The 24,918-nt window shown below is 44.8% G+C and overlaps 1 protein-coding gene across 1 annotated transcript in view; it reads left to right on the forward strand.

Annotated features, from left to right (window-relative positions):
• LOC106567530 (protein Jade-1) overlaps positions 1-24,918 on the forward strand; it is a 150,722-nt gene that overhangs the window by 54,722 nt on the left and 71,082 nt on the right. The window contains exons 6-8 of the mRNA XM_045693416.1: positions 20,765-20,952; positions 23,201-23,412; positions 24,534-24,701. Of these exons, the coding sequence (XP_045549372.1) occupies positions 20,765-20,952; positions 23,201-23,412; positions 24,534-24,701 (568 nt within the window). The remainder of the gene's footprint in view (positions 1-20,764; positions 20,953-23,200; positions 23,413-24,533; positions 24,702-24,918) is intronic.

A 24,918-nucleotide genomic window follows, 5' to 3' on the forward strand; every position in this document is an offset into this window, starting at 1 on the left:
CAGCCCACGATGCGTGGCTGGGCCCGCGGATTGTCCTGGGCTTGTGGCTGTCTAGATCTCTTCTGTTGTTTCCAGTCTTTCCTGCAGCGTACCCTGTCTGAAACTATGAGGTGTAACAGCGTAACCTACATTGCTACCTTGACAAAGATCAAAGCCGACGGGAATACCGTTGGCGACAGTGGTGTCTCTATCACATGTGAGGGATCTTTTTAAACTAACTAAAAGACTTCTACAAGCAGTTGTTAACAGTAAGAAAATAGCTTCAAGTGTTGTGTCCAAATACTGATGAAGTCAACTTATAAAAGAATGGGCGACCTGACCAGAGAGGTCCAGGACCTGAAGAACAGTTTGCAGTTCTCCCAGGCTCAGCTTGATGAGTTTAATTGCGTACGTCTGCTACGACAAGCTTGTAAATACGCTCTGGCTTTCTACACCGATTTCAGTGCACTCTCGTCTGAGTGTGCCAGAGCGTAGAATAACTGACAAATTTACAAACACTCAACACGCTTTGAATATGGCTGGTGTCAGTAAACGTTGGCAAGAAAGCGTAAATTGTTGCCAGCAGCACAATTGCAATCACCAATCCTCTGGATAACGTAACGTCCTAACCAGCTCTGCTAGGGCAAGTAAAATGGTCAGTGAGCTGTACTCTAATTTGTGTATGGAAGTAGCTAGCAAGCTAGCCAACATTAGCCAGTTTGCTTGGGTGCTTGACTGTTGTTTTTAGGACAAAACGCTCAGATCATCCCTTAAAGAATTGGGTGGGGCTTAAGCGGGTTTGAACAACGCTGAATGGAAGTAGACAAAGAAGAGCTCTCCAATAGGTACCAAAACATTCAAGGATCATTTTCTCAAAACATTAATGTGTTGGAAATTCAAAATAGTTTGCATAGTCTACTTACACATAGCTCTGTCACACAGATTTACCCCACCAGACATGCCACCAGGGGTCTTTTCAGTCCCCAGGTCCAGAACAAAGTCAAGGAATTATACAGAGCCATGAGTAAGTAAGTGGGTGGGTGTGGGTGTGTGTTCCCAATTCTGGGGACCACAAAAGGGTCTCTTCTCCCCCCCAATCTTAAAATGATAAACATTCAACATTGGCCATGCTGTCAATCCACATTGATTTCTGCCGCGCTCAAAACAACTGTTAACTCGGAACTTGGAAATCTGACTTCAGTGAGTTCAAGACAACTGGGAAAATACATTTTGAATGGTCATCCAACTCAGAATTGTAAGTCGGGAACTCAGGCCTCTTTCTTGAGCTACGACCTGAAGATCACTGACGTCATGATTCAACGTAGTTTTTTTTACGAGTTCCTAGTTGTTTTGAAAGCACCATAAATCCAGAGAATGCCAGACTTTGATGACAAAATTTACCCACGAAGGACTGCCGCGCCACCTTCCTGTTCAAGTGAGCACAGCACAACAAGGTGAGTCCAAAAATGTCTTGTATGCTGCTGCATAAATTATGTAATATGCCAGGGAGATATGTATACTGTAGCTAAGAAAGTAATACTAAGTGTATGTTGTGTAGTAAGCTGTTAGTAGCGCATGTGCCTCACGCTAATAATTCGGTCTATTTTCCCCTCTTAATTTCGCCTACTGATCCAACTTGGTGGTGCACGTGTAGCCTATAACCTGTTATAGAGAAATGTGATCATTGAATATTGTAAGAGCTTTCATTGTCTGCTTATATGCCCCCTTTATTTATCAAATCAATTTTATTTATATAGCCCTTCTTACATCAGCTGATATCTCAAAGTGCTGTACAGAAACCCAGCCTAAAACCCCAAATGGCAAGCAATGCAGGTGTAGAAGCACGGTGGCTAGGAAAAACTCCCTAGAAAGGCCAAAACCTAGGAAGAAACCTAGAGGAACCAGGCTCTGAGGGGTGGCCAGTCCTCTTCTGGCTGTGCCGGGTGGAGATTATAACAGCACATGGCCAAGATGTTCAAATGTTCTTAAATGACCAGCATGGTCAAATAATAATAATCATAGTAGTTGTCGATGGTGCAACAAGTCAGAAACTCAAGAGTAAGTGTCAGTTGGCTTTTTTCATGGCCGATCTTTGAAAGTATCTCTACCGCTCCTGCTGTCTCTAGAGAGTTGAAAACAGCAGGTCTGGGACAGGTAGCACGTCCGGTGAACAGGTCAGGGTTCCAGCAGGTCTGGGACAGCAGGTCTGGGACAGGTAGCACGTCCGGTGAACAGGTCAGGGTTCCATAGCCGCAGGCAGAACAATTGAAACTGGAGCAGCAGCACGGCCAGGTGGACTGGGGACAGCCAGGAGTCATCATGCCAGGTAGTCCTGAGGCATGGTCCTAGAGCTCAGGTCCTCCGAGAGAGAGAGAGAGAGAGAATTAGAGAGAGCATATTTAAATTCACACAGGACACCGGATAATACAAGAGAAATACTCCAGATGTAACAGACTGACCCTAGCCCCCCCGACACAAACTACTGCAGCATAAATACTGGAGGCTGAGACAGGAGGGGTCAGGAGACACTGTGGCCCCATCCGATGAAACCCCCGGACAGGGCCAAACAGGCAGGATATAACCCCACCCACTTTGCCAAAGCACAGCCCCCACACCACTGGAGGGATATCTCCAACCACCATGGTTCTGACTTGGTGTACAGGGAGAATACTGTAAGAACGGCCCATGCTGGTATGCATCCCCCAAAAAGTCAATTTTTGTTATATTGATTACGCCCGTCCTAGCTCGCTCATTAATGTCTTAATTGAAATTACGGATTGCCTCATCTGCTTGTTGTCCCCTTATGCCATAGTTTGTACATCTCAATTGTCAGTAGAAACCCCATTTGTTTAAGCAAGTCAGCCATATCAGCTATGTTTTTTAAAGGCAGTAAATGAGGCTGAACTAACTGTTTTGCTGCCAGACAAGGCTCTGCTGATAGCTAAGTGTAGCAGTGGTAAGGTGTTGGGACTCTGCTGTTGGGACTCTGCTGTTGGGACAGCTTTATGTAAGCCCTAACAGTTTGGGGGCACCGTTTGTCACCGTTATAGTGCGATTTAATGTATTTTTTAGTGTTGTGCAGAAGCTTTGCTGGCATGCATCCCCCAAAAAGTTCATTTTTGTTTGCCCCACCAAGATTTATATGCTAAAATTGCCACTGCATGTGTGTGACACACACACACACACACACACACACACTACATGTTAATGTATGTAAATTGTAAAGTATTTTGTCTGTAATGTCTTTTTCGTTATGTCGGACCCAAGTAGACTAGCTGTTGCTAATGGGGATCCTAATAAATCAAAACTGGCATTGATGTCTATTCTGCTTCATTGATGTCTATTCTGCTTCATTGATATCTATTCTGCTTCATTGATGACTATTCTGCTTCATTGATGTCTATTCTGCTTCATTGATGTCTATTCTGCTTCATTGATGACTATTCTGCTTCATTGATGTCTATTCTGCTTCATTGATGTCTATTCTGCTTCATTGATGTCTATTCTGCTTCATTGATGTCTATTCTGCTTCATTGATGTCTATTCTGCTTCATTGATGACTATTCTGCTTCATTGATGACTATTCTGCTTCATTGATGACTATTCTGCTTATTCAATGTTAAAAAAATAAAAAAATAAATAAAAAGAAAGATAGACGCTAATCTGTTATTCAGGAGCTTTATTTTTGTTTTTTTAAACTATTGACAATGTCAGTTTAACTTTGAATTCCATTTGTTATTTTTTTGGTGAGCTCAATACGCTGTTTCTTGAGATCGATCAAGTGTGAACTGTGCGACAAGGTTTAGCGTTGAAAACATGGTAATTAAGTGACCATAACCCGTTGTGGGGCAGACACGGACAAGAAGAGGGACAGAAGAAGCACGACTGAGAGGGATAGAGAGCTGTTGCTTTGCAAGTTATAGTATCTCTACCTGAAGAACATGATCCAAATGATTGATAGTTGGTATTCAGCAGTCATAAAAGTATGCTTTTACTTTGAACTACAAAAATTGTGATTTTGTCAGACCACATAGGAAGCAGCTCTATAGAGATGAGATGACAACTTGGGATGAAATAGTTAAGTCATCAAATAAAACAAATGTTGTATACAGAACTGAAATATTTTAAAGTAATGTGAATAAATTGTTTAAGATGGCTATGCAGAAATCGATCTGCCATTTCCTGGTTGCTAAAATTCAGTTTGTGACAAAGGAAGCAAGTATAGTGTAGAGAATCATTGTACCATCTAAACCGCTGTGAAATATCTTTTCCATAATCAAAAATATTGTATTTTCAGCTGTTTGAAGCTAATGCACATATAACAGATATACAGCTCCTTAGACTTTGTTTCAATGACCGACATATCTATAACTCACATTTCTATGTAAATTTGGTCAGGTCGCTAAAAAAGTTACATATTGCAGCTTTAATAAGTGATAAGCAGTAAGGGCTTGTATTCATTGTTTTATTCTGTTACAGCATTCATCCCACATAATGCATAGTGCATTTAATGTAAAAAAAAAAAAAAAAGATAATCTAAATCGAAAACCATGATAATTTTTTTTTTATCATCGAACTGACCTCAAACAGCACTAATCGCTCAGCACTATTGTTCATACAGTACCGTAGCCTAGATCCTCAAAATAGAAAAGTAGTTCTGCACTGATTAAAGTCTTTTGTTAATCTCAAAGGGTTCAGTTACTGAACCCCCAAAACAACACATTTTAAACCGGTGTAGTGTGGTGGGCTGGCTGGATGCTGGTGGGCTGGCTGCCTGGAAGTGTCTCAGACTGGGAGAGGAATGCAGGAAGAGGGGGCAGAGACTGCTGGTGGGGAACCCCCCTCCACCCCAACCCCTCTTACTACAGGCCAGGTGTCGGTTAGCGCTTTACTGTATTGCAGAGTGGTGTGCGTACGTGCGCGTTCACGCGCTACAGAGTGCTGTGCCACAGCTGCATAGGAAGAGGTTAGGGTGGGGGAACCAAAAACACATACCAAGCAACGTGACGACGCTGCATGTGGATTAGTTACTGTGCCCCGTTATAAGTGGGGTATTGAGAACGTCTGACTGTGATTGAACCCCAGGCAGCTCATGAGATGAGAGGCTAATAGAGAAACCAGTGAGGAGAGGGGCAGACCTGGGTTCAAATACAATTTAAAATCTTTCAAATACTGACATTTTGCTCTTGCCTGCCTGGACTGCCAGATTGGCAGGGTTTGCAGTTTTGGGATTATTCTATTAGTCCATTAAGCCAGGCAAGCTCAATCAAGCACTGAGATAAAGTATTATAAATGATTTCCAGCAGTATTTGAACCCAGGTCTAGAAATGGGTCATGCTGCTACAGTGTGCTCTACTGTATCATTATACTGATAAACTAAACAAACCAGATTCATAGAAATGGATGGTAAGGCAGTTGGAAACGTGGCAGATCGGATGACACCGTTAGGTCTGTGACCACCTGCTCCACCATGCTGCTTCTGACCGCTGTGTTATGGGGCAGTGTGGGGGGGGGTAACGAAAGTATTCACACCCCTTGACTTTTTCCGCGTTTGGTTGTGATACAAATAGGGATTAAAATGTATACTTTTTTTTATCTACACAAAATACTACAATGACGAAGTAGAATTTTGGTTTAAAAACAAATCTTCAGATTTATGAAAAATAAAACCCTAATATCTTTAAGTATTCAACCCCCTGCGTCAATACATGGTAGAATCACCTTTGGCAGCGTTTACAGCTGTGCGTCTTTTTGGGTAAGTCTCTAAGCACTTTGCATACCTGGATTGTACAACATTTGCCTATTTTATTATTTTTAAACTCTTCAAGCTCATTACTAGACAGTCATTTTCAAGTCTTGCCATATATTTTCAAGCTGATTTTAAGTCAATGTCGTCTTGGTAAGCAACTCCAATGTGTATTTGGCCTTGTGTTTTAGGTTATTGACCTGCTAAAAGGTGAATTTGTCTCCCAGTGTCTGTTGGAAAGCAGACGGAACCAGGTGTTTCTCTAGAATTTTGCCTGTGCTTAGCTCTATTCTGTTTCTTTTTATCCTAAAAAACTCCCTAGTCCTTGCCGATGACGAGCATATCCATAACATGATGCAGCCACCACCATGCTTGAAAGTACTAAATGAAGAGTGGTACTCAGTGTTGTGTTGGATTTGCCCCAAACATAATGCTTTGTTTTCAGGACAAAAAGTAAGTTTCTTTGCCAAATTTTTTTGCTCTGTTACTTTCCTTATTGCAAACGGCATGTTTCATGATTATATTTCATTCTGTACAGACATCCTTCTTTTCACTCTGTCATGTAGGCTAGTATTGTGGAGTAACTACAATGTTGTTGATCCATCCTCAGGTTTCTCCCATCACAGCCATTAAACTCTAACTGTTTTAAAATCACCATTGGCCTCATGGTGAAATCCCTGAGCGGTTTCCTTCCTCTCCGGCAACTGAGTTAGGAAGGACACTTGTCTTTGTAGTGACTGGGTATATTAATACACCATCCAAATTGTAATTAATAACTTCACCATGCTCTAAGGGATATTCAGTGTCTGCTGCTTTTTATTTTTACCCATCTACCAATAGGTTCCCTTCTTTGCAAGGCATTGGAAACCCTCCCTGGTCTTTGGTTGAATCTTTGAGTGAAATTCCCTACTTGACTGAGGGACCTTACAGATAATTGTATGTGTGGGGTTCAGAAATCGGGTAGTCATTCAAAAATCATCTTAACCACTATTATTTCACAGTCCATGCAACTTATTATGTGACTTGTTAAGCCATTTTTACTCCTGAACATATTTAGGTTTGGTAAAACAAAGGTGTTGAGTACTTTTTGACTCAAGACATTTCAGCTTTTAATTTCATATTAATTTGTAAACATTTCAGGAAACAAAACTCTGCTTTGACATTGTGTGTAGATCAGTGGCACAAAATCTACATGTAACCCATTTCAAAGTCAGGCTCTTAACGTGTGTGTGTGTGTGGGGGGGGATGTGAATACTTTCTGAAGGCATTGTATGTGCACCACATTTTCTTCTGCCTGCCCCCTCTCTCCCTCGCGCTGGCTCGCTTGTGGTGTGTTCATTACACTGATTCTGAATTTGTCCAGTAGAAAGTCACGTTTTAGTTGCAAAACATTCTAGTTTTGCAACTGTTTGGACTAATGATTATACCCCTGCTCTTTCTCTTCGCTAGTGATGCCAGTGTGTGTTCAGTCTTCGGTCTGTAGAATATCCTAGCCTATTCATTGATGATGGGCCCTGTTTAACTGAAGTTGCGAGGCATTGCAAGCCAAGACATTGCGAGATACAGCATATGGTTGCCGGTAGAAAGGCCAAGTGCACTGTTCTGAATGTCTGCCTGGTGGCCGACCTGCCTCTACTGTGCCCCTCCCCTCTCTCTCCGTCCCTCGCTAGCTCACTATGAAAGATACAAGTGTTTGGTCTCGGAAGTATGGCAACTCATCAATCTCCTCCGTTCCAAAAATAGTCAATTCCTAGAGGAATCGATTCTTGACACTCGTAAATGGAAGTCGATAGCGGGAGTTGACGTGCAAGGAGTCGAGAAATCAATTATTTTGGAGTCGACTCTCCACCACTTTGTCACCATCCATTAAACGTTGAAAAAATGGCAGAGAAAGGCAAGCGACAGCAGCAAAGTCCTGTATGGTAATACTTTGAAAAGTTAAATGAGAAGGAAATGCAAACTTTGCAAGGTTGAATTGAGGTACTGTAATGGTAGTGCAGGTACAATGCTTGACCATCTGAAAGGGACACCGTGAGACCCAAACTGTTTCTGGCAGCAGCACAGCTGCATTGTAAATTCACATGGAATTTTATGAATTTTTCTTATTGTTTTAACGGAAAAGCGAGTAAAAAGAAATGGCAGTTTAAACGTCAACACATCTCCTCAGTCCTCACCACCTGTGCCCCCCGGGGATTTGACCAGTTGTTAACGTGTTCACAATGACGCAATTAAGGAGGACAGCTTCTTGCGAGTTTTAGATATTCCCACCAGAAACTCCCATGCAAAGGCCTCTCTTCTTCACTAGGACGAAATGAAAAGAGCTCAGCGTATTTAGCGCTCCCTTTTAGTTCATATTCATGATCGGCATATGTTTTCCAGCACCGACTGAGAAATACTTTTCTCTCCAGCTAAACTCGGGGCCTAAAGCATTATTGAGAGGATCTCCACTGGTTCAAGATGCTCCCAAATGGCACCTTATTCCCTTTATAGTGCCGTACTTTTTACCAGGGTGCATAGGGGCCCGGCACTCATTTTGAGTGCCTGTATAATTATAATTTTTTGAACAAATATTCCATATGGGGTGCCAGTACTCAAGCGGTAGAAAATTCCAGGTTGCAGTACTTTTGTACCCAGCCTAATTCAATAACTCCACTCTTTATGCCATACATTTTCATCAACTTTCTGCGTGTGTGGAGATGATTGATGATGGAGACTGGTGGATGAATGCAATGCCTGCCTGGCTGTTTTTATGGTGCTTTACCTGGAAAAGAGCAATAATGGGAGAACAGAGCTTTCTGAGAACTGGTCTTTCTTTGTTAGATCACCATCTCTACCAGGAAGCGGTAACATGTAGCCTAATCACTTATACAAACAGGCAGGCGCGTGCACACACATACATGAAAACACAGCACACACACTTGCACAACACACACACACACACACTCCAATTTGTGAATACAGTCCATACATGTAATGAGGACTCGGGCACTCAGAACATGAGCAATAGCTTGCTTTCTCTTGCAATCACTAGACAACTACACGCAAATGTGCAGGTGCATTGAATAGAAACTTGTGGTACATAAGTACTGACACACTTTCATTTTCATAAACACCCTGTACGTACACACACACACACACACACACACACACACACACACACACACACTCATGCAGTGCTGATAGATAAAACCACTCTCAACATGTTTTCCAACGCTTTGTATTTCCTTATTTTCTTCCACCTGTTTGATTGAATAAGAATGGTGGAAAATATATAAATGAGCTGTACAGCTGCTGTACACAGAAATGAATGTGTGTCCTGCAATAAGGATTTGGAACTGGCAGAAAACAATGGAGGCGTTTCCCCTTTCTCTCTCTCCCTCGCTCCATCTTTCTCTCCCTCTTTCTCACTTCTCTTGCTCTCTTGCGGACTGATGTTGCATAATCATTTATGTAAAGAGGTATTCGTTCTTCCTCTAGAGGGTTTGTGTCTTCAACATACTAACCTGCCGTTAAGCGCTAGCTAGCTAGCTAGCAGCCTGACTGTTAGCATACGTGTAGCCTGTTTAGCAGCTAGCTTGACGCTTCCCTGCCTGCTTGCCTGGCACTCCCCCCTCCTTTTTAGCCTCCTAATTAAGGGGACAGACACAGGGAAGCTAGCTCTCTGGTGAATTTCTTCACACTGCAGTGTTTTAGCAACAAAAAAGGAGGGGGGACAAAAGGGAGGAGGTGGATGCAAACACTGAGGGAGCTGTGAGACCTAAAGCAAGGTCCTGGCGCGGTGCCAGTCCTGCTCTGGGCAGCAGCAGCCTCTCAGCCTTCCCTTCCCTGTCTCCTGGCTCGCAACTGACTCAGTGGAAAATGTGAATGAAAACAATCCCCAAGCCCCTAACACAAATCACTTTTCCCCCTACCCCACTCCACCCCTCAAAACCCCCCAAGCGGGATTATTATGTGCCTTTTTTGGGGGGAGTGGGAAGGGGGCTTGCGATTTAGTGTTTTTCTGTGTAGGGTAACTGCCAGAGTTTTGGGAAGAAGAAGAGAAAACAAATGTGGACGAAAACAGAAAAAAGGCTAGTAGGAAGCGCAGTAAAACCCTAGCCGGCTAGACTGATTCCTCTTGTTGTGAGAGTGACTCTATAGTAAGGAGGCACAGGAATATGGCTCTTAATAAGGCTCAGCCATATCCATGACAACACGCTTGGCATTCCTGGGCAGACCGCATTGGCATCTGAAGGAATCACAAAATGGCAGCACACAAAAAGACTCAGTCGGGGCTCCGGTTAACCCTCTGTGTGCCACGCCTGACGACTTCGGAGAAAGAGACACTGTTGTTATCTGCTTTCTGACGGATTTTGTCTAGTGCTTGATTAGAATAAAAAATGATCCCCACATTCTGATTCGGTTTAGGCTAGTTGTCATTGTGAGAGAGGCTAAATTGTTTGTGTTCTCAAAGTGACTATCCAGCATTAACATCTAAAGTGCAGAGGCATTGTTTTTACATTTCCCGGTTCCTCAAAGAATGAATGAAATGACAAATTCCTCTTGACCCCCTCCAATTCATTCTGTTATTAGAACAAGCCTTTTCACTAAAGGGATGAGTCCCAAATGGCGCCCTACTCCCTACATACTGCACTACTGTTGACCAGAGCCCTATGGGTCTAGGGCTTTCATCCATTTTGTCACTGGAACATTTTAATGTCATATCTGACTGAGAGGGTTGCTATGACTCGCGTTAAACAATGTGCCATTTCCCTATCTCGGCGGGGATTTTACTCTGCTGGGGGAAGATACTGATGCATCACAGTATCTTTCTGATGATTTCAGTTTGTCTGTCTCTGTCTGTCTGGGTCTTCCATCTCTAATAATTCTCTTCCTCTCCAGCATAGGTCAGGTCAATGTTGTGGCTAGTTAAAAAACCACACACACACACTAGTGATGCGCGGGTTGAATCATAACCGTGGTCCCAGCGGTTACATCCGCTGGGCGGACTGGTATACGGTCATTAAATATTGTGTGGCTGAAGGGCGGGTGGGTGGCGGGCGGGTTGAATAAAGAGAAACAAAACCTTAATTAATTTTTAATGTATAATTGTGCAATTTTATATACGCTACATTGAGGTTTTTCTTTTCTTTTTGGCTATCTGGTATTACTGCATAAGCCTACATTTTAGGGCTTAACTGTACACGCGCCAAATAGCCTGCACAGCCAATCTTCAGATAACTTTTTCTGCCCTTCCCAAAAGCATTAACGTCAATCTGCGGAGGCAAAAAGGAGATTGACGACGTTTAATTCAATAAGACAAAAGCTGCGAAAGGTGAGTTGAAAATAAAGGGAAGGGGAGGGCCAGAAAAGAAATGCCTGGGAAATATTTGGTGAAGTGGTAAAAGAGGATGCTATGTGATGATTTATGAGGCTCTATCCCAATTGGACAGGATTTTGAATAGGCCTATGGCATGTCAAGGGGACTGTAGCCTGCTGTTTTAGTTGAGTTAAATGGGAACTAAAATCTGGACATTGACTAACCAGAATAAACGACTGTTTTTGGGCAAACTAAAGTCCTGTGATAATACTAGTCCCGTGCGAATCGACATCCCTGTGTTTTGAGAAAATGGCTGAGTTTTACAGGTGTTACTCGCGGTTTGAGCAAGAAAACAATAACTGGTTCGATAAATTGAACGAAGTGCTGCGCGTAGTGCAGTCGGAAAGTATTCAAACCCCTTGACTTTTTCCACATTTTGCCTTATTCTAAAATTGATTAAATGAAAAATGTTCCTCAATCTACAAACAGTACCCCATAATGACAAAGCAAAAACAGGCTTGTAGATAGTTTTTTACCTTTGCAAAAATATCACATTTAAGTAAGTATTCAGACCCTTTACTCAGTACTTTGTTGAAGCACCTTTGGCAGCGATTACAGCCTCGAAGTCTTCTTGGGTATGACGCTACAAGCTTGACACACCTGTATTTGGGGAGTTTATCCTATTCTTCTCTGCAGATCCTCTCAAGCTCTGTCAGGTTGGATGGGGAGCGTTGCTGCACAGCTATTTTCAGGTCTCTACAGAGATGTTCGATCGGGTTTAAGTCCAGGCTCTGGCCGGGCCACCCATGGACATCCAGAACAGAGAATCTTGTTTCTCATGGTCTGAGAGTCTTCAGGTGCCTTTTTGCGGCCTGATTGGTGGAGTGCTGCAGAGATGATTTTCCTTCTGGAAGGTTCTCCCATCTCCACAGAGAAACTCTGGAGCTCTGTCAGAGTGACCATCGGGTTCTTGGTCACCTCCCTGACCAAGGCACTTCTCCCCTGATTGCTAATTTTGGCCGGGCTGCCATTTCTAGGATGCAATGTCAACTGTGGGACCTTTATATATACAGACAGGTGGGTGCCTTTTCAAACCATGTCCAATCAATTGAATTTACCACTGGTGGACTCCAAGTTGTAGAAACATCTCAAGGATGAGCAATGGAAACAGGACGCACCTGAGCTCAATTATGAGTCTCATAGCAAAGGGTCTGAATGATTATGTAAATAAGGCATTTCTGTTTTGAATTTTTAATACATTTTGCCTTGTCATTATGGGGTATTGTGTGTAGATTGAGGATTTGTTGTAACGTAACAGAATGTGGAAAAGGTCAAGGAGTCTGAATACTTTCAGATGGAACTGTGTGAAGGGCCTACATGTATCAACTTAGAGGCATTGCCTGATGTGAACCATGCCTTGAACAAAATAGGTCTCAGAAGATCTAAGATTAAGAATTGTTGCCTTGCATAAAGCTGGAAAGGGTTACAAAAATATTTCTAAAATAAAGTCCATGACTGCAAGAGCACAGCACAGAATGCTTAATGAGGTTAAGAAGAATCCTAGAGTGTCAGCTAAAGACTTACAGAAATCTCTGGAACATGCTAACATCTCTGTTGACGAGTCTACATACCTAAAACACTAAACAAGAATGGTGTTCATGGGAGGACACCATGGAAGAAGCCACTGCTGTCCAAAAAAAAACATTGCTGCACGTCTGAAGTTTGCAGAAGTGCACCTGGTTTTTCCACAGCGCTACTGGCAAATTCTGTGGACAAATGAAACTACAGTTGTTGTTTGGAAGGAACACACAACACTGTGTCGAGGGGGGGAAAAAGGCACAGCACACCAACAAAACCTCATCCCAACTGTAAAGTATGGTGGAGGGAGTATCATGGTTTGGGGCTGCTTTGCTGCCTCAGGACCTGGACCGCTAGCTATCATTGACGGAAAAATCAAGTTCATGAAGATATTTTGCAGGAGAATGTTAGACTATCTGTCCGCCAATTGAAGCCCAACAGATGTTGGGTGACGCAACAGGACAACGACCCAAAACACAGAAGTAAATCAACAACAGAATGGCTTGAGCAGAAGAAAATACGCCTTCTGGAGTGGCCCAGTCAGTCCTGACCTCAACACAGTTGAGATGCTGTGGCATGACCTCGAGAGCAGTTCACACCAGACATTCCAAGAATATTGCTGAACTGGAACAGTTTTGTAACGAGGAATGGTCCAAAATTTCTCCTGACCGTTGTGCTGGTCTGATCCGCAACTACAGAAAATGTTTGGATGAGGTTATTGCTACCAAAGGAGGGTCAACCTGTTATTAAATCCAAAGGTTCACATACTTTTTCTTGCCACTGTACATAACCAATGTTCTCTGGTAGTATTAGTCCCTTGTGACAAATAGGGCTATAGCCTTAATAGTAACTCCTGCAGAATGAAGCATTCACACCAAATGTAGGATTCATTTGTACTTTGGAACAGAAGTTGAGAAATATAATTCATTTCTTTCTGCTTCTTGAGAGAATGCTCAGTTAGATATCATTTGTAGAGGTGCTGTCTTCATCATAAAAGCTGATCATATTTCAAGCACATTAAATATGCATCGAAGCCCAACTGAAATCTTATCAAAACACGTTGGGTCGTTTTCACACATTTCTTTCCTTACAACTGGTCAAACTAATGTCATTTAGACATTTTCCACAGAAAATCTTTCCCGTTTTTTTTTTTGTTGCTTTATTGTATTTTCTCCCCAATACCTAAGCTTCTTTGCTCCGTGAAAGATGAGAGGGAACTTCACCGACGTCAACTGGATTGAAGCATTCATTCTATCGATCTGTTTCATCATTCTGTTGAGTAAGGGTTTATTTAGTCTTCTAGGGCAACAAAGGAGAAGCTACCTGTATCTAATTATAGACATGTTGACTAACACACAGCCTACTGAAATGTCTGAAATTATAAGCAGAAACATATCTACATCAGGCACCATCTGTCAAAAAAATTGGTCTGCCATCTTTGACTGTAGCCGACAACTCATTTTCTATATTTGCAGGTTAGGGTCGGGTGTGAGGGCCTCAGATTTTCACTTCATCACATATAGTCGGGTGGTTGTGGATGGGCTATTAGCAATTGCAGGCGGGTGCGGGTGAACAAACAGTTGACCCTTGCACCAGAAAAACACACACACACACAGACATCTAAGCCAGTCCCAGACATGGGTGCCCCTGCCTTTGGCACTCCAGGGTAGGAAGCCCCGCGGAAGCCTGGCCTGATTGTTCCGGTTGGCTGCTCTGTGGATGTAGGTGGGGGTGGGAATGGGGTCATCTGAGGATGAGGGGCAGGGGTGGGCACAGTGGAACACCTCATACATCCTGGCAGAGTTGGCACAAGAGATTGGGAAAGAGGCATGAAAAGATGGAGATTGGGGGGTGTATTGTGGGACCAAAGCAGAGATTTCCCACAGTGTTTTCCTGCAACATTTCAATTTACTGTTGTGTTGTTGTAGTTCAGTCTCTTAACATTGTCTAGCACTTGGGTGAAAACTGAGTGGGCGTCTCCATTTTTTTCCATTTCCTAACAAACACCAACGAGCACCTGTAAATGACTAGCTTAAGATAGATCTACTGTGTTTTTCCTTCCTCTGACAGAACAGAAACAGAACAGAACAGTAACAGGAGCCGGTGTTCCCATGCCTGCTGGTGGCCTTGTCTGTCCGTCTCTGCCCCCACCGGGTTGAATAAAGCACTGTGCTGTTTCTGTCCCTCTGAGAAATGTCATCCACATCAGAGGTGTTGGGGGGGGGGACATGTTATCCAGGAAGATGACAAATCAGTGGGTGGTGTTTTGGCCAGAGTCCCAAATGGCACCCTATTCCCTATGTAGTGCCATTTGGGACGCGGCCCCTTTTGCACTTGCTGTGGTGTGAAGTACATTTACTGTCTGTTAAACTCGGCGACACGCCTGCAACCTTCTGGTCATGACATTAGCTCTCCTCATGTCTTCAACCCACATCCCACCCCTGCTGAAGGTTGCTGGCCTAACTGTGCTGAGAACTGCCCTCGAGGTAGACGTCTAGGATCAGGTTACCCAACACCGAAACTAAACCACAACCATGAGGGGATGATCACATACAGTACCAGTCAAAGGTTTGGACACACCTACTCATTCCATGGTTTTTCTTTCATTTTTAGTGTTTTCTACATTGTAGAATAATAGTGAAGACATCAAAATTATGAAATAACACATATGGAATCATGTAGTAACCAAACAAGTGTTACACAAATCAAAATATATTTTATATTTGAGATTCTTCAAAGTAGCCATCCTTTGCCTTGATGACAGCTTTGCACACTCTTGGCATTCTCTCAACCAGCTTCACCTGGAATGCTTTTCCAACAGTCTTGAAGGAGTTCCCACATGCAGAGCACTTGTTAGCTGCTTTTCCTTCACTCTGTAGTCCAACTCATCTCAAACCATCTCAATTGGGTTGAGGTCAGGTGATTGTGGAGGCCAGGTCATCTGATGCAGCGCTCCATCACTCTCCTTCTTGGTCAAATAGCCCTTGGTCATTGTCCTGTTGAAAAACAAATCATAGTCCAAACCAGATGGGATGGCATATCGCTGCAGAATGCTGTGGTAGACATGCTGGTTAAGTGTGCCTTGAATTCAAAATAAATCACAGATAGTGTCACCAGCAAAGCACAATCACACCACCTCCTCCATGCTTCACGGTGGGAACCACACATGCAGAGATCATCTGTTCACCTACTCTGCTTCTCACAAAGACACAGCGGTAGGAACCAAAAATCTAAAATTTGGACTCATCAGACCAAAAGACAGATTTCCACTGTTCTAATGTCCATTGCTTGTGTTTCTTGGCCCAAGCAAGTCTCTTCTTATTGGTGTCCTTTAGTAGTGGTTTCTTTGCAGCAATTTGACCATGAAGACCTGATTAACACATTCTCCTCTGAACAGTTGAAGTTGAGAAGTGTCTGTTACTTGAACTCTGTGAAGCATTTATTGGGGCTGCAATTCCTGAGGCTGGTAACTCTAATGAACTTATCCTCTGCAGCTGAGGTAACTCTGGGTTTTCCTGTGGCGGTCCTCATGAGAGCCAGTTTCATAGCGCTTGATGGTTTTTGCGACTGCACTTGAAGAAACTTTCAAAGTTCTTGAAATTTTCCACATTGACTGACTTTCATGTCTTAAAGTAATGATGGACTGACTGTCTTTTCTCTTTGCTTATTTGAGCTGTTCTTGCCATAATATGGACTTGGTCTATTACCAAATAGCCCTATCTTCTGTTTACCGCCCCTACCTTGTCACAACACAACTGATTGGTTCAAACGCATTAAGAAGGAAAGAAATTCCACAAATGAACTTTTAAGAAGGCACACCTGTTAATTGAAATTAATTCCAGGTGACTACCTCATGAAGCTGGTTGAGATAATGCCAAGAGTGTGCAAATCTGTCAAGGCAAAGGGTGGCTACTTTGAACAATTTCAAATATAAAATATATTTTGATTTGTTTAACTCTTTTGGTTACTACATGATTCCATATGTGTTATTTCATTAGTTTTGATGTCTTCACTATCATTATACAATGTAGAAAATAGTAAAAAATAAGGAGAAACCCTTGAATGAGTAGGCGTGTCCAAACTTTCGACTGGTACTGTACATTATAAATATCAAACCCTCTATCACTGGTTAGGGGAAACTTCTATCTCCCTGAAGTTTGAACCAAGGCCCTGTCCAAACACGTTTTAAAATATGCCATTCCTTCCTTTTAGAAATCGCTGATCTGTTATGACATTGGTTAAGAGTTGTGGAAGCTACGCTGTGTGAAAACCTATCCAATCCTTTCTACATCAGTGATCATCTCAAGGAAGGATGCAACTTTTAGAAGTTTTCCAAACAAGGCCATAGTTGTGTGGGGTAGGAAGAGAAAATGAGAGTTGACAGTGTAGCATCCGAAATGTTCCTGTGGGTTGCAGACTGGCTGATCGAGTGAGCTCTCTCTGCTCTGGCCCGGCAACACGCTCGCCCACTTTCTCGTCCCCTGGCCAGACCCAGCCGTGACTGGACAGACTCGGGGCCCCCCGGGCCCGGCGCGTCTGCCACCTGATTGGCTTAGTGGGGGTGGTGGTTAGAGGGGGTCACAAAGGTCTGCTTTGTGCGTCTGCTGCTTGAGATGCTGCGGCCCCTCTATTTTCTCTCTCCACACTAGCCCTCTCTGATTCTATCTCCCGTTCTCCCTCTTCACTCACTAGCACTCCTAACACACTGCCCCTCTTTTGTACAGTAGCTCTCTCTCTCTCTGAGCCTCGCACAGAGGGTACAGTAGCCGCAAGATACACACACACACTCCAGATCCCCCAAGGCCAGTCAGTGTGCAATAAAACCCAAAGCCACATCCCTTCTGGGTCTGGGGTGGCACGAAGGGAAGTATGTACTGGTGTTCTGTATGGAGGAGCTGAGAGTCTGAAGCCCTTTTGTGTGTAATTCAGCTCTCCCCCGCTTCAGATAAATATTCCACAGGGCAAAGAAGGATCAAAGCTGCCTCTGCTGTGAAGCCGGGACTCAGAGGAGAGCGAGGGAATATCCAAATATTTTTAGTTTCCCCGCTCGTGTCATGGACAATTACCTTCCTTAGACAGGAGTGCTGGTATCTTGGAACCTAGGATTTAGTCAATAATATAGCAATGATATAGCTCTGATAGCCTTAGGCCATGCTAATGTATAATATATGCTACTTAGCAAACACTTTTATCCTTAAGTGACTTAAATTTACAGTGAGGGCATACATTTCAGTACATGTGATCACTGCGGGAGTTGAACCCACAACCTTGTTTTTGCTAGCGCCACACTCTTCCCAACTAGACCAGTGTTTCCCAACCCTGGTCCTTGAGTACCTTCGACGGTATACATTTTTATTGCAACCCTGGACAGACACCTGATTCAACTTGTCCACTAATCGTCAAGCCCTCAATGAGCTGGATGAGGTGAGTTTGTTCAGGGCTACAAACAAAGAAATGTGTACTGTTGGGAAACGCTGAACTAGACCACACAACACCAGACCAGCATGCATTTGTCTGCCAGTTATACCATGTTAGGATTGCCCAACAACAAAATAACAGTTACTACTGCTCCCTTCATAGTCAGCTTATTGAAGACATATTTCCAGTAGCTAGGATACATTTGCCTCTCTAATTTGACTGTCTATCCCCTCATATCTAGAGTTAGTTCTGTCTGGATTTGCTGTTTGTTGTTTCATAATCTCTGTTGACCTGAGTCATCTCGCCCTCTTGCCCACATCGCTGTGACTCCACCCAGTCTGGCAGCCCAGAACAACTCTTTCTCCCCCCTCTTCTCTTTCTCTCTGTCTTCTCTTACTGTCTGTTTAATCTCTCTCTGTCTTCTCTTACTGTCTCTCTGTTTAATCTCTCTCTGTCTTCTCTTACTGTCTGTTTAATCTCTCTCTGTCTTCTCTTACTGTCTCTCTGTTTAATCTCTCTCTGTCTTCTCTTACTGTCTGTTTAATCTCTCTCTGTCTTCTCTTACTGTCTCTGTTTAATCTCTCTCTGTCTTCTCTTACTGTCTCTCTGTTTAATCTCTCTCTGTCTTCTCTTACTGTCTCTCTGTTTAATCTCTCTCTGTCTTCTCTTACTGTCTCTCTGTTTAATCTCTCTCTGTCTTCTCTTACTGTCTGTTTAATCTCTCTCTGTCTTCTCTTTCTGTCTCTCTGTTTAATCTCTCTCTGTCTTCTCTTACTGTCTCTGTTTAATCTCTCTCTGTCTTCTCTTACTGTCTCTCTGTTTAATCTCTCTGTCCTCTCTTACTGTCTGTCTCTATTTTCTATGTACTCTTCCCTCCCTCCCTCCCTCCCTCCCTCCCTCCCTCTCGCTCATTGTTTATGTAGCCTGTGTTCAGGACATGTGACCCTGGCCAGAGAGAACACACCGTTCTCTCACCTCGCCCCTGTGGTTTTTCTCCACTTCCACAAGATATCTACAGTCAGCCACTGTACATCGATCCACTACGCTGGAAATGATAGAGAAAAAGGAGCATTAGGTTAGCCGCCTTCTGCCTGCAAACTCCACGAGTGAGTCTCTCTGATCACCACTTCAGACAATCCACACTTCCTGTAGCTCTGAACATCTTTAGGCTAGCTGGTCCTGCCTGGGGATTTAATTATAGTTATTGAAGCTGGGGGGGGGGGGGGGCAACGGCCAGTAGAAGAGGGTTATCTAATGAAAAGATAACCAGCTTAATAAGGCACAACAACTCTGAAAATGTATCGAATGATTCTCCCCCCGCGTGCGTAACCCACTCACATTTGATATTTTCCTGTTTTGGTTTTTTAGATGGAGATCACAGTGTGTGTGGTGGCGGAGAGATGGAGGCAACAGGCTGCTAGTAGCAGTAAGGCAGCTGTAGGGGGATTTCTCAGGCCTCACACTATTTGCATGGTTTTACATCAGACGTGTCGGCCAGGGAAGTGGAGGAAGTGTGGAGAGCAAAGTGTCTGTGCGTCCCAAATGGCAACCTATTCCCTATACTGTGCACCACTTTTGACTGAGCACCGCGAGGAATATGGGGCCATTTTGGGACACAGTGTGCCTGTGTAAACAGGCTGTACACTACCCACCCTCCGACGCAGTGAGGCAGGAGCCACTGTGATGTTGAGGATATGACCTGTTTAAGATTAGACGCCGAATCTGTCATTATCGCATCGCTTCCCACTCACTCAAAGGTCACCATTTGAGTACAGGTGGAGGAGATGACGAGGTGTGTGTGTGTGTGTATCCATCCGTGTGTGTTTCGGTTTGTTTGCGCACTGATAGGACTGGAAAACCCTAGGTTGTGTACCGGTCTAGGAACAAGCGTTGATGTGTGTGGTAACTGGGCGGGGGAAAAAATAGTCCGGCCCAGGAAATAATTCAAGTGAACCTATTTGACCTCTGTCTTGCCATGTTGATAAGTAAAGCGCTGCGTGTGTAAAACCATTCCCAAAATCAGAATGCAATATTCCCATTCCACACAAGCACACTAATGATTAGCATTCACAATATATTAGTCCCCAACAACTCGTGTTAACCAAACAAACCCGAAGTAGATCGCAATGAAAACAAATGTAAATACTTTGTTAAAAAGCTCAGTTAGTCGTGTCATTGAACTCCAATGGAGAAAAACCTAGATTTGACTCTGTGTGTGTGAGAGCGAGAGATCCTTACAGAAATGTTTACGCTTATGGGCTCCCCTCCCAGTGGGTCAAGTGGCGTTCCCTGACCCCATTTCCCGTGGCATAGTAAGAAGGGCATGAGGTGCCGGGGGAGGGGGGTGACATGCTGCTCAGACAGAGAAGATGATGACTCCAGCTATGCCCCCCCCCCCCCATGGCCTAGGGCTCCCTGTGCACTGCTGACATACCCCCATGTCTGGGCAGACCGACACAACACAGGGCCTGTGTATTGAACTGTTAGGGCTGGTCTACTGTCGGAATGTCAGGATGTCACACTCCATGGTCCCAAATGGCACCCTGTTCCCTGTCTAGTGCACTACTTTTGACCAGAACCCTGGTGGGCCCTGATCAAACGATTCCTTGACTATCTCAAGCATGTTTGACCTTCAAAAAAAAATGTGTATTTCCTTCACTGTACATGTTCCAGTCAATTAAATACAAATGGACAAAAAGTTAAAACGGTGTTTTCTCTCTCTCTCTCTCTGTGTGTGTTGACAGGATGCTACCGGAGGTGGGGCGTATCCCGTTCTACTGGCCTGTGCAGGGCCAAGGCCGGGGGTGTGTGCTGGGCCTGGGGCTGAGCCAGAGGGACATGAAGACCACCGATGAGCCCCACAGTCGCTATGACCTGGATGACATGGACGTGTCCTGGCTGGAGCTGGTCAACCAGGAGTTCAGGGAACTGGGTGAGAGACGTCTTCGGAGTCCCAACCCGGCACCCTTTATCGTGCACTACTTTTGAGCAGGGTCCATAGGGCTCTGGTCAAAGGTAATGCACTATGTAAGGAAATAGGGTTCCATTTGGAATGAGAACCTTCAAATCGACGTCAACAGGACTTTATTAGCCTATCGATTTGTTGCATCTGTTAGTTTGAGCATTTAGTTTAGAATATGACGCAAAAGCTGGTAAAACGACTCACTCGCACATTTACTGGGCTACTGTGGATCAGCATTTTACCAGCATTGTATGACCATACTATTGTACCTCTACTCCATTGTGAAAACTTGCGTCCTCAAAACCCTAAACTGCAGACACATTTTAAAGGAGAAAACGCATCGCACCGAGTGACGATCTGCCGTTCGCCATTTGGGACGCAAGCCAGGGCCTGTGGCCAGGGAGGGTTGGTAGTGCTGGTCAGAGGGCCTGTGGCCAGGGAGGGTTGGTAGTGCTGGTCAGAGGGCCTGTGGCCAGGCAGGGTTGGTAGTGCTGGTCAGAGGGCCTGTGGCCAGGCAGGGTTGGTAGTGCTGGTCAGAGGGCCTGTGGCCAGGCAGGGTTGGTAGTGCTGGTCAGAGGGCCTGTGGCCAGGGAGGGTTGGTAGTGCTGGTCAGAGTGGTTCATTCGTCCACCGTTCGGTCGTCGCCGTTTGTGTTTTTAGTGTTCAACTGCTGACATTTTTCGCCCGTTTCTCGATGTAGAGTCGGGGTTTTGCAAATTACGTGGCCGGCACTCTGTTCAGAGGTGCTAAGTACTCTCGGCTGGCCAACGCCACCGACGTGTCCGTGCCTTAACACTTCACCCAGTCCTCCTCTCTACACCTCCACTACTCATCTCTCTTTTAGTGTGGAGTAGTGACGTTGGAGAGAGTAGTATGGGGGGGTCAGAAGGGTGCTCCTCCCTGCACTCTGTCCACACAGAGGGATCTTCCCACTGTTGAGCCCAGTCTCTATCAGCCAATCAACCGCTCTCTGGCTGGCTGGCCTGGGCTACTGAAGTTGACCCTGAAGCTTACTCTCTCGCCACATCACAGACCCAGTTTATTTACAATCTGATCTTGTGCTCATAGATAAGAAATATAATTGCATTTTTTAAATCCCTCAGGCCCGGGCTTATTTACTCTGCTTTTTAAATAGTTTTTCCTCGAATGGGTTGCTTCTCATAACCCCAATGTCTAGACCAAACAAGCGCTTGCTTGTTGCCGGGTTACAGTATAATGCCATATCGCAACACCGATGGGCTGATACAGCATGCTCCATCTTTTATTTTGATCTCTCTCTCTCTCTCTCTCGCTTTACCAACATCCCTCACTTCATCTCTCTCTCTCTCTCTCTCTCTCTCTCTCTCTCTCTCTCTCTCTCTCGCTCGACCAACATCCCTCACTTCATCTCTCTCTCTCTCTCTCTGTCTGTCTCTCTGTCTCTCTCTCTCTCTCTCTCTCTCGCTTTACCAACATCCCTCACTTCATCTCTCTCTCTCTCTCTCTCTCTCTCTCTCTCTCTCTCTCTCTCTCTCTCTCTCTCTCCTCGCTCGACCAACATCCCTCACTTGATCTCTCTCTCTCTCTCTCTCTCTCTCTCTCTCTCGCTTTACCAACATCCCTCACTTCATCTCTCTCTCTCTCTCTCTCTCTCTCTCTCTCTCTCTGCTCGACCAACATCCCTCACTTCATTTCGCTCTCTCTCTTTTCCCCACATGAAGTTATGTACTTTCACACACACGTTCCCACTGAAATGTTTGTTCCTCTAGCCTCTCCCTATTTACAAGATGTAAATGTCACAGGCTCTGAAGTGAATGGTTAACTAAACTCAGCTTCTTCCTGGTTTGCTTTTAAAAACAACTCTTTAATCACTGAACACTGTACAGTATGTAACCCACGGGAGGCCTTTTCCCAGTACTTATAAAACATGGTCTGACACATGGCCGTTTGCTTTCGGCTGTGGCTGTTGGAATTTGGCAAGAATCCGAAGAAGTACAAGATCAATTTATAGCCGGGTTTTAATAGTACAAAATGTTCTTCGAATGAAATACAAACAGTTGAGTTAAACACAAAACACGTGCCAGTCCAGTTACTTGAGTCCGATATAAATTCCAATAGGTGACGCCTTAGCCATGTGACTAACTGTGTCCCTTCACTAGACCCTCTGTTCCTTCTCTCCCAAACGTATGACTCTGACCTTCTGTGTCTGACACTGACCCTCCCTCCCTCCCTCCCTCAGAGCTGCCGGAGCTGGATGAGCTGACCATGGAGCGTGTGCTGGTGGAGCTGGAGAGCCGGTGTGAGGAGAACATGCAGCAGGCCATAGAGACGGAGGAGGGCCTGGGCATCGAGTACGACGAGGACGTGGTGTGCGACGTGTGCCGGTCCCCCGAGGGAGAAGATGGCAACGAGATGGTCTTCTGTGACAAGTGCAACATCTGTGTACATCAGGTACAGATAAGGGTTAGGTGGAGGTGGGCTATTTTGCTGGGTGAAGAGGCAGTTAGAAGTTGTAGGGATATTAAGAGTTTCTTGTCTTTTGAAAGAGGGTGTACGTGTTTAGTGAGCGTTAAGTCTGTTTGGACGGGATTACGGGTGTTTTTGGGGGTCAGGGTGCGATTGGGGATGGGGGGATTTGTAGTTCTTTGGGGTCATGGAAAGATTTAAATAAAGGTCAAAGGTGGTAATTTGGGTTTGTTTCTAGTTGTGGGGAGAAACTGGATACTCTACTCATTTCTTTCTTTGACTACTTACCTCCAACTGTCAGAGCATACAGAAACTCTCCCTGTTCATGCAATTCTGGGTATTTGACGACTATAAACAGCAAGAAAAACACGTCCCAGAAATAGAAACATCAACTTCATGTTTTTAGTTTTTTAGACTGGAGTTTTTTTTTATTGGGTGGAATGGTGTTAATTGGTTTGACAATCCCCTGACAGTTATACAGCTCTATCAACCTCCTCCGTTCACCACTGTTTTGACATGTTTGAAAATAGTCCCTCATCCTCTCCATCTCCTCCCAATCCCTCTCTTCCCCCCCTCTCCATCTCCTCCCAATCCCTCTCTTCCCCCCCTCTCCATCTCCTCCCAATCCCTCTCTTCCCCCCCTCTCCATCTCCTCCCAATCCCTCTCTTCCCCCCCTCTCCATCTCCTCCCAATCCTCTCTTCCCCCTCTCCATCTCCTCCCAATCCCTCTCTTCCCCCTCTCCATCTCCTCTCAATCCCTCTCTTCCCCCTCTCCATCTCCTCCCAATCCCTCTCTTCCCCCTCTCCATCTCCTCTCAATCCCTCTCTTCCCCCTCTCCATCTCCTCCCAATCCCTCTCTTCCCCCTCTCCATCTCCTCCCAATCCCTCTCTTCCCCCTCTCCATCTCCTCCCAATCCCTCTCTTCCCCCTCTCCATCTCCTCCCAATCCCTCTCTTCCCCCTCTCCATCTCCTCTTTCCCTCTCCTCTGCCTCGCTCCTCCATCTCCACCACTGCCTTTCCCCCTCCCCCACACCTCCATCTCGCCCCCCCCTCACCCTCCGTCCTTCTCTTACTCTCCTCCTCCATCCCTCTGTCTCTCCCAGGCGTGTTATGGGATCCTGAAGGTCCCACAGGGGAACTGGCTGTGCCGAACCTGCGCCCTGGGGGTGCAACCCAAATGCCTGCTGTGCCCCAAGAGAGGCGGAGCCCTGAAGCCCACCCGCAGTGGAACCAAGTGGGTCCACGTCAGCTGTGCCTTATGGATCCCCGAGGTGAGCCCACTGGGGGCGCACACACCTGCACACACCTGCACAGACGCACACATACACACATGAACAAGCACACACGCATACATATTCATACGCACCCCCACATTATACACATGCACACACACATTTATAGACCTTCAATACACACAATCATATTAATGATGAATATATATGCAAAAACACACGCTCCCGCTCCTAAACAGACAAGCACACACACCTT

The sequence above is a fragment of the Salmo salar genome, chromosome ssa13, assembly GCF_905237065.1.
Source record: "Salmo salar chromosome ssa13, Ssal_v3.1, whole genome shotgun sequence".
NCBI classification, from domain to species: domain Eukaryota; kingdom Metazoa; phylum Chordata; class Actinopteri; order Salmoniformes; family Salmonidae; genus Salmo; species Salmo salar.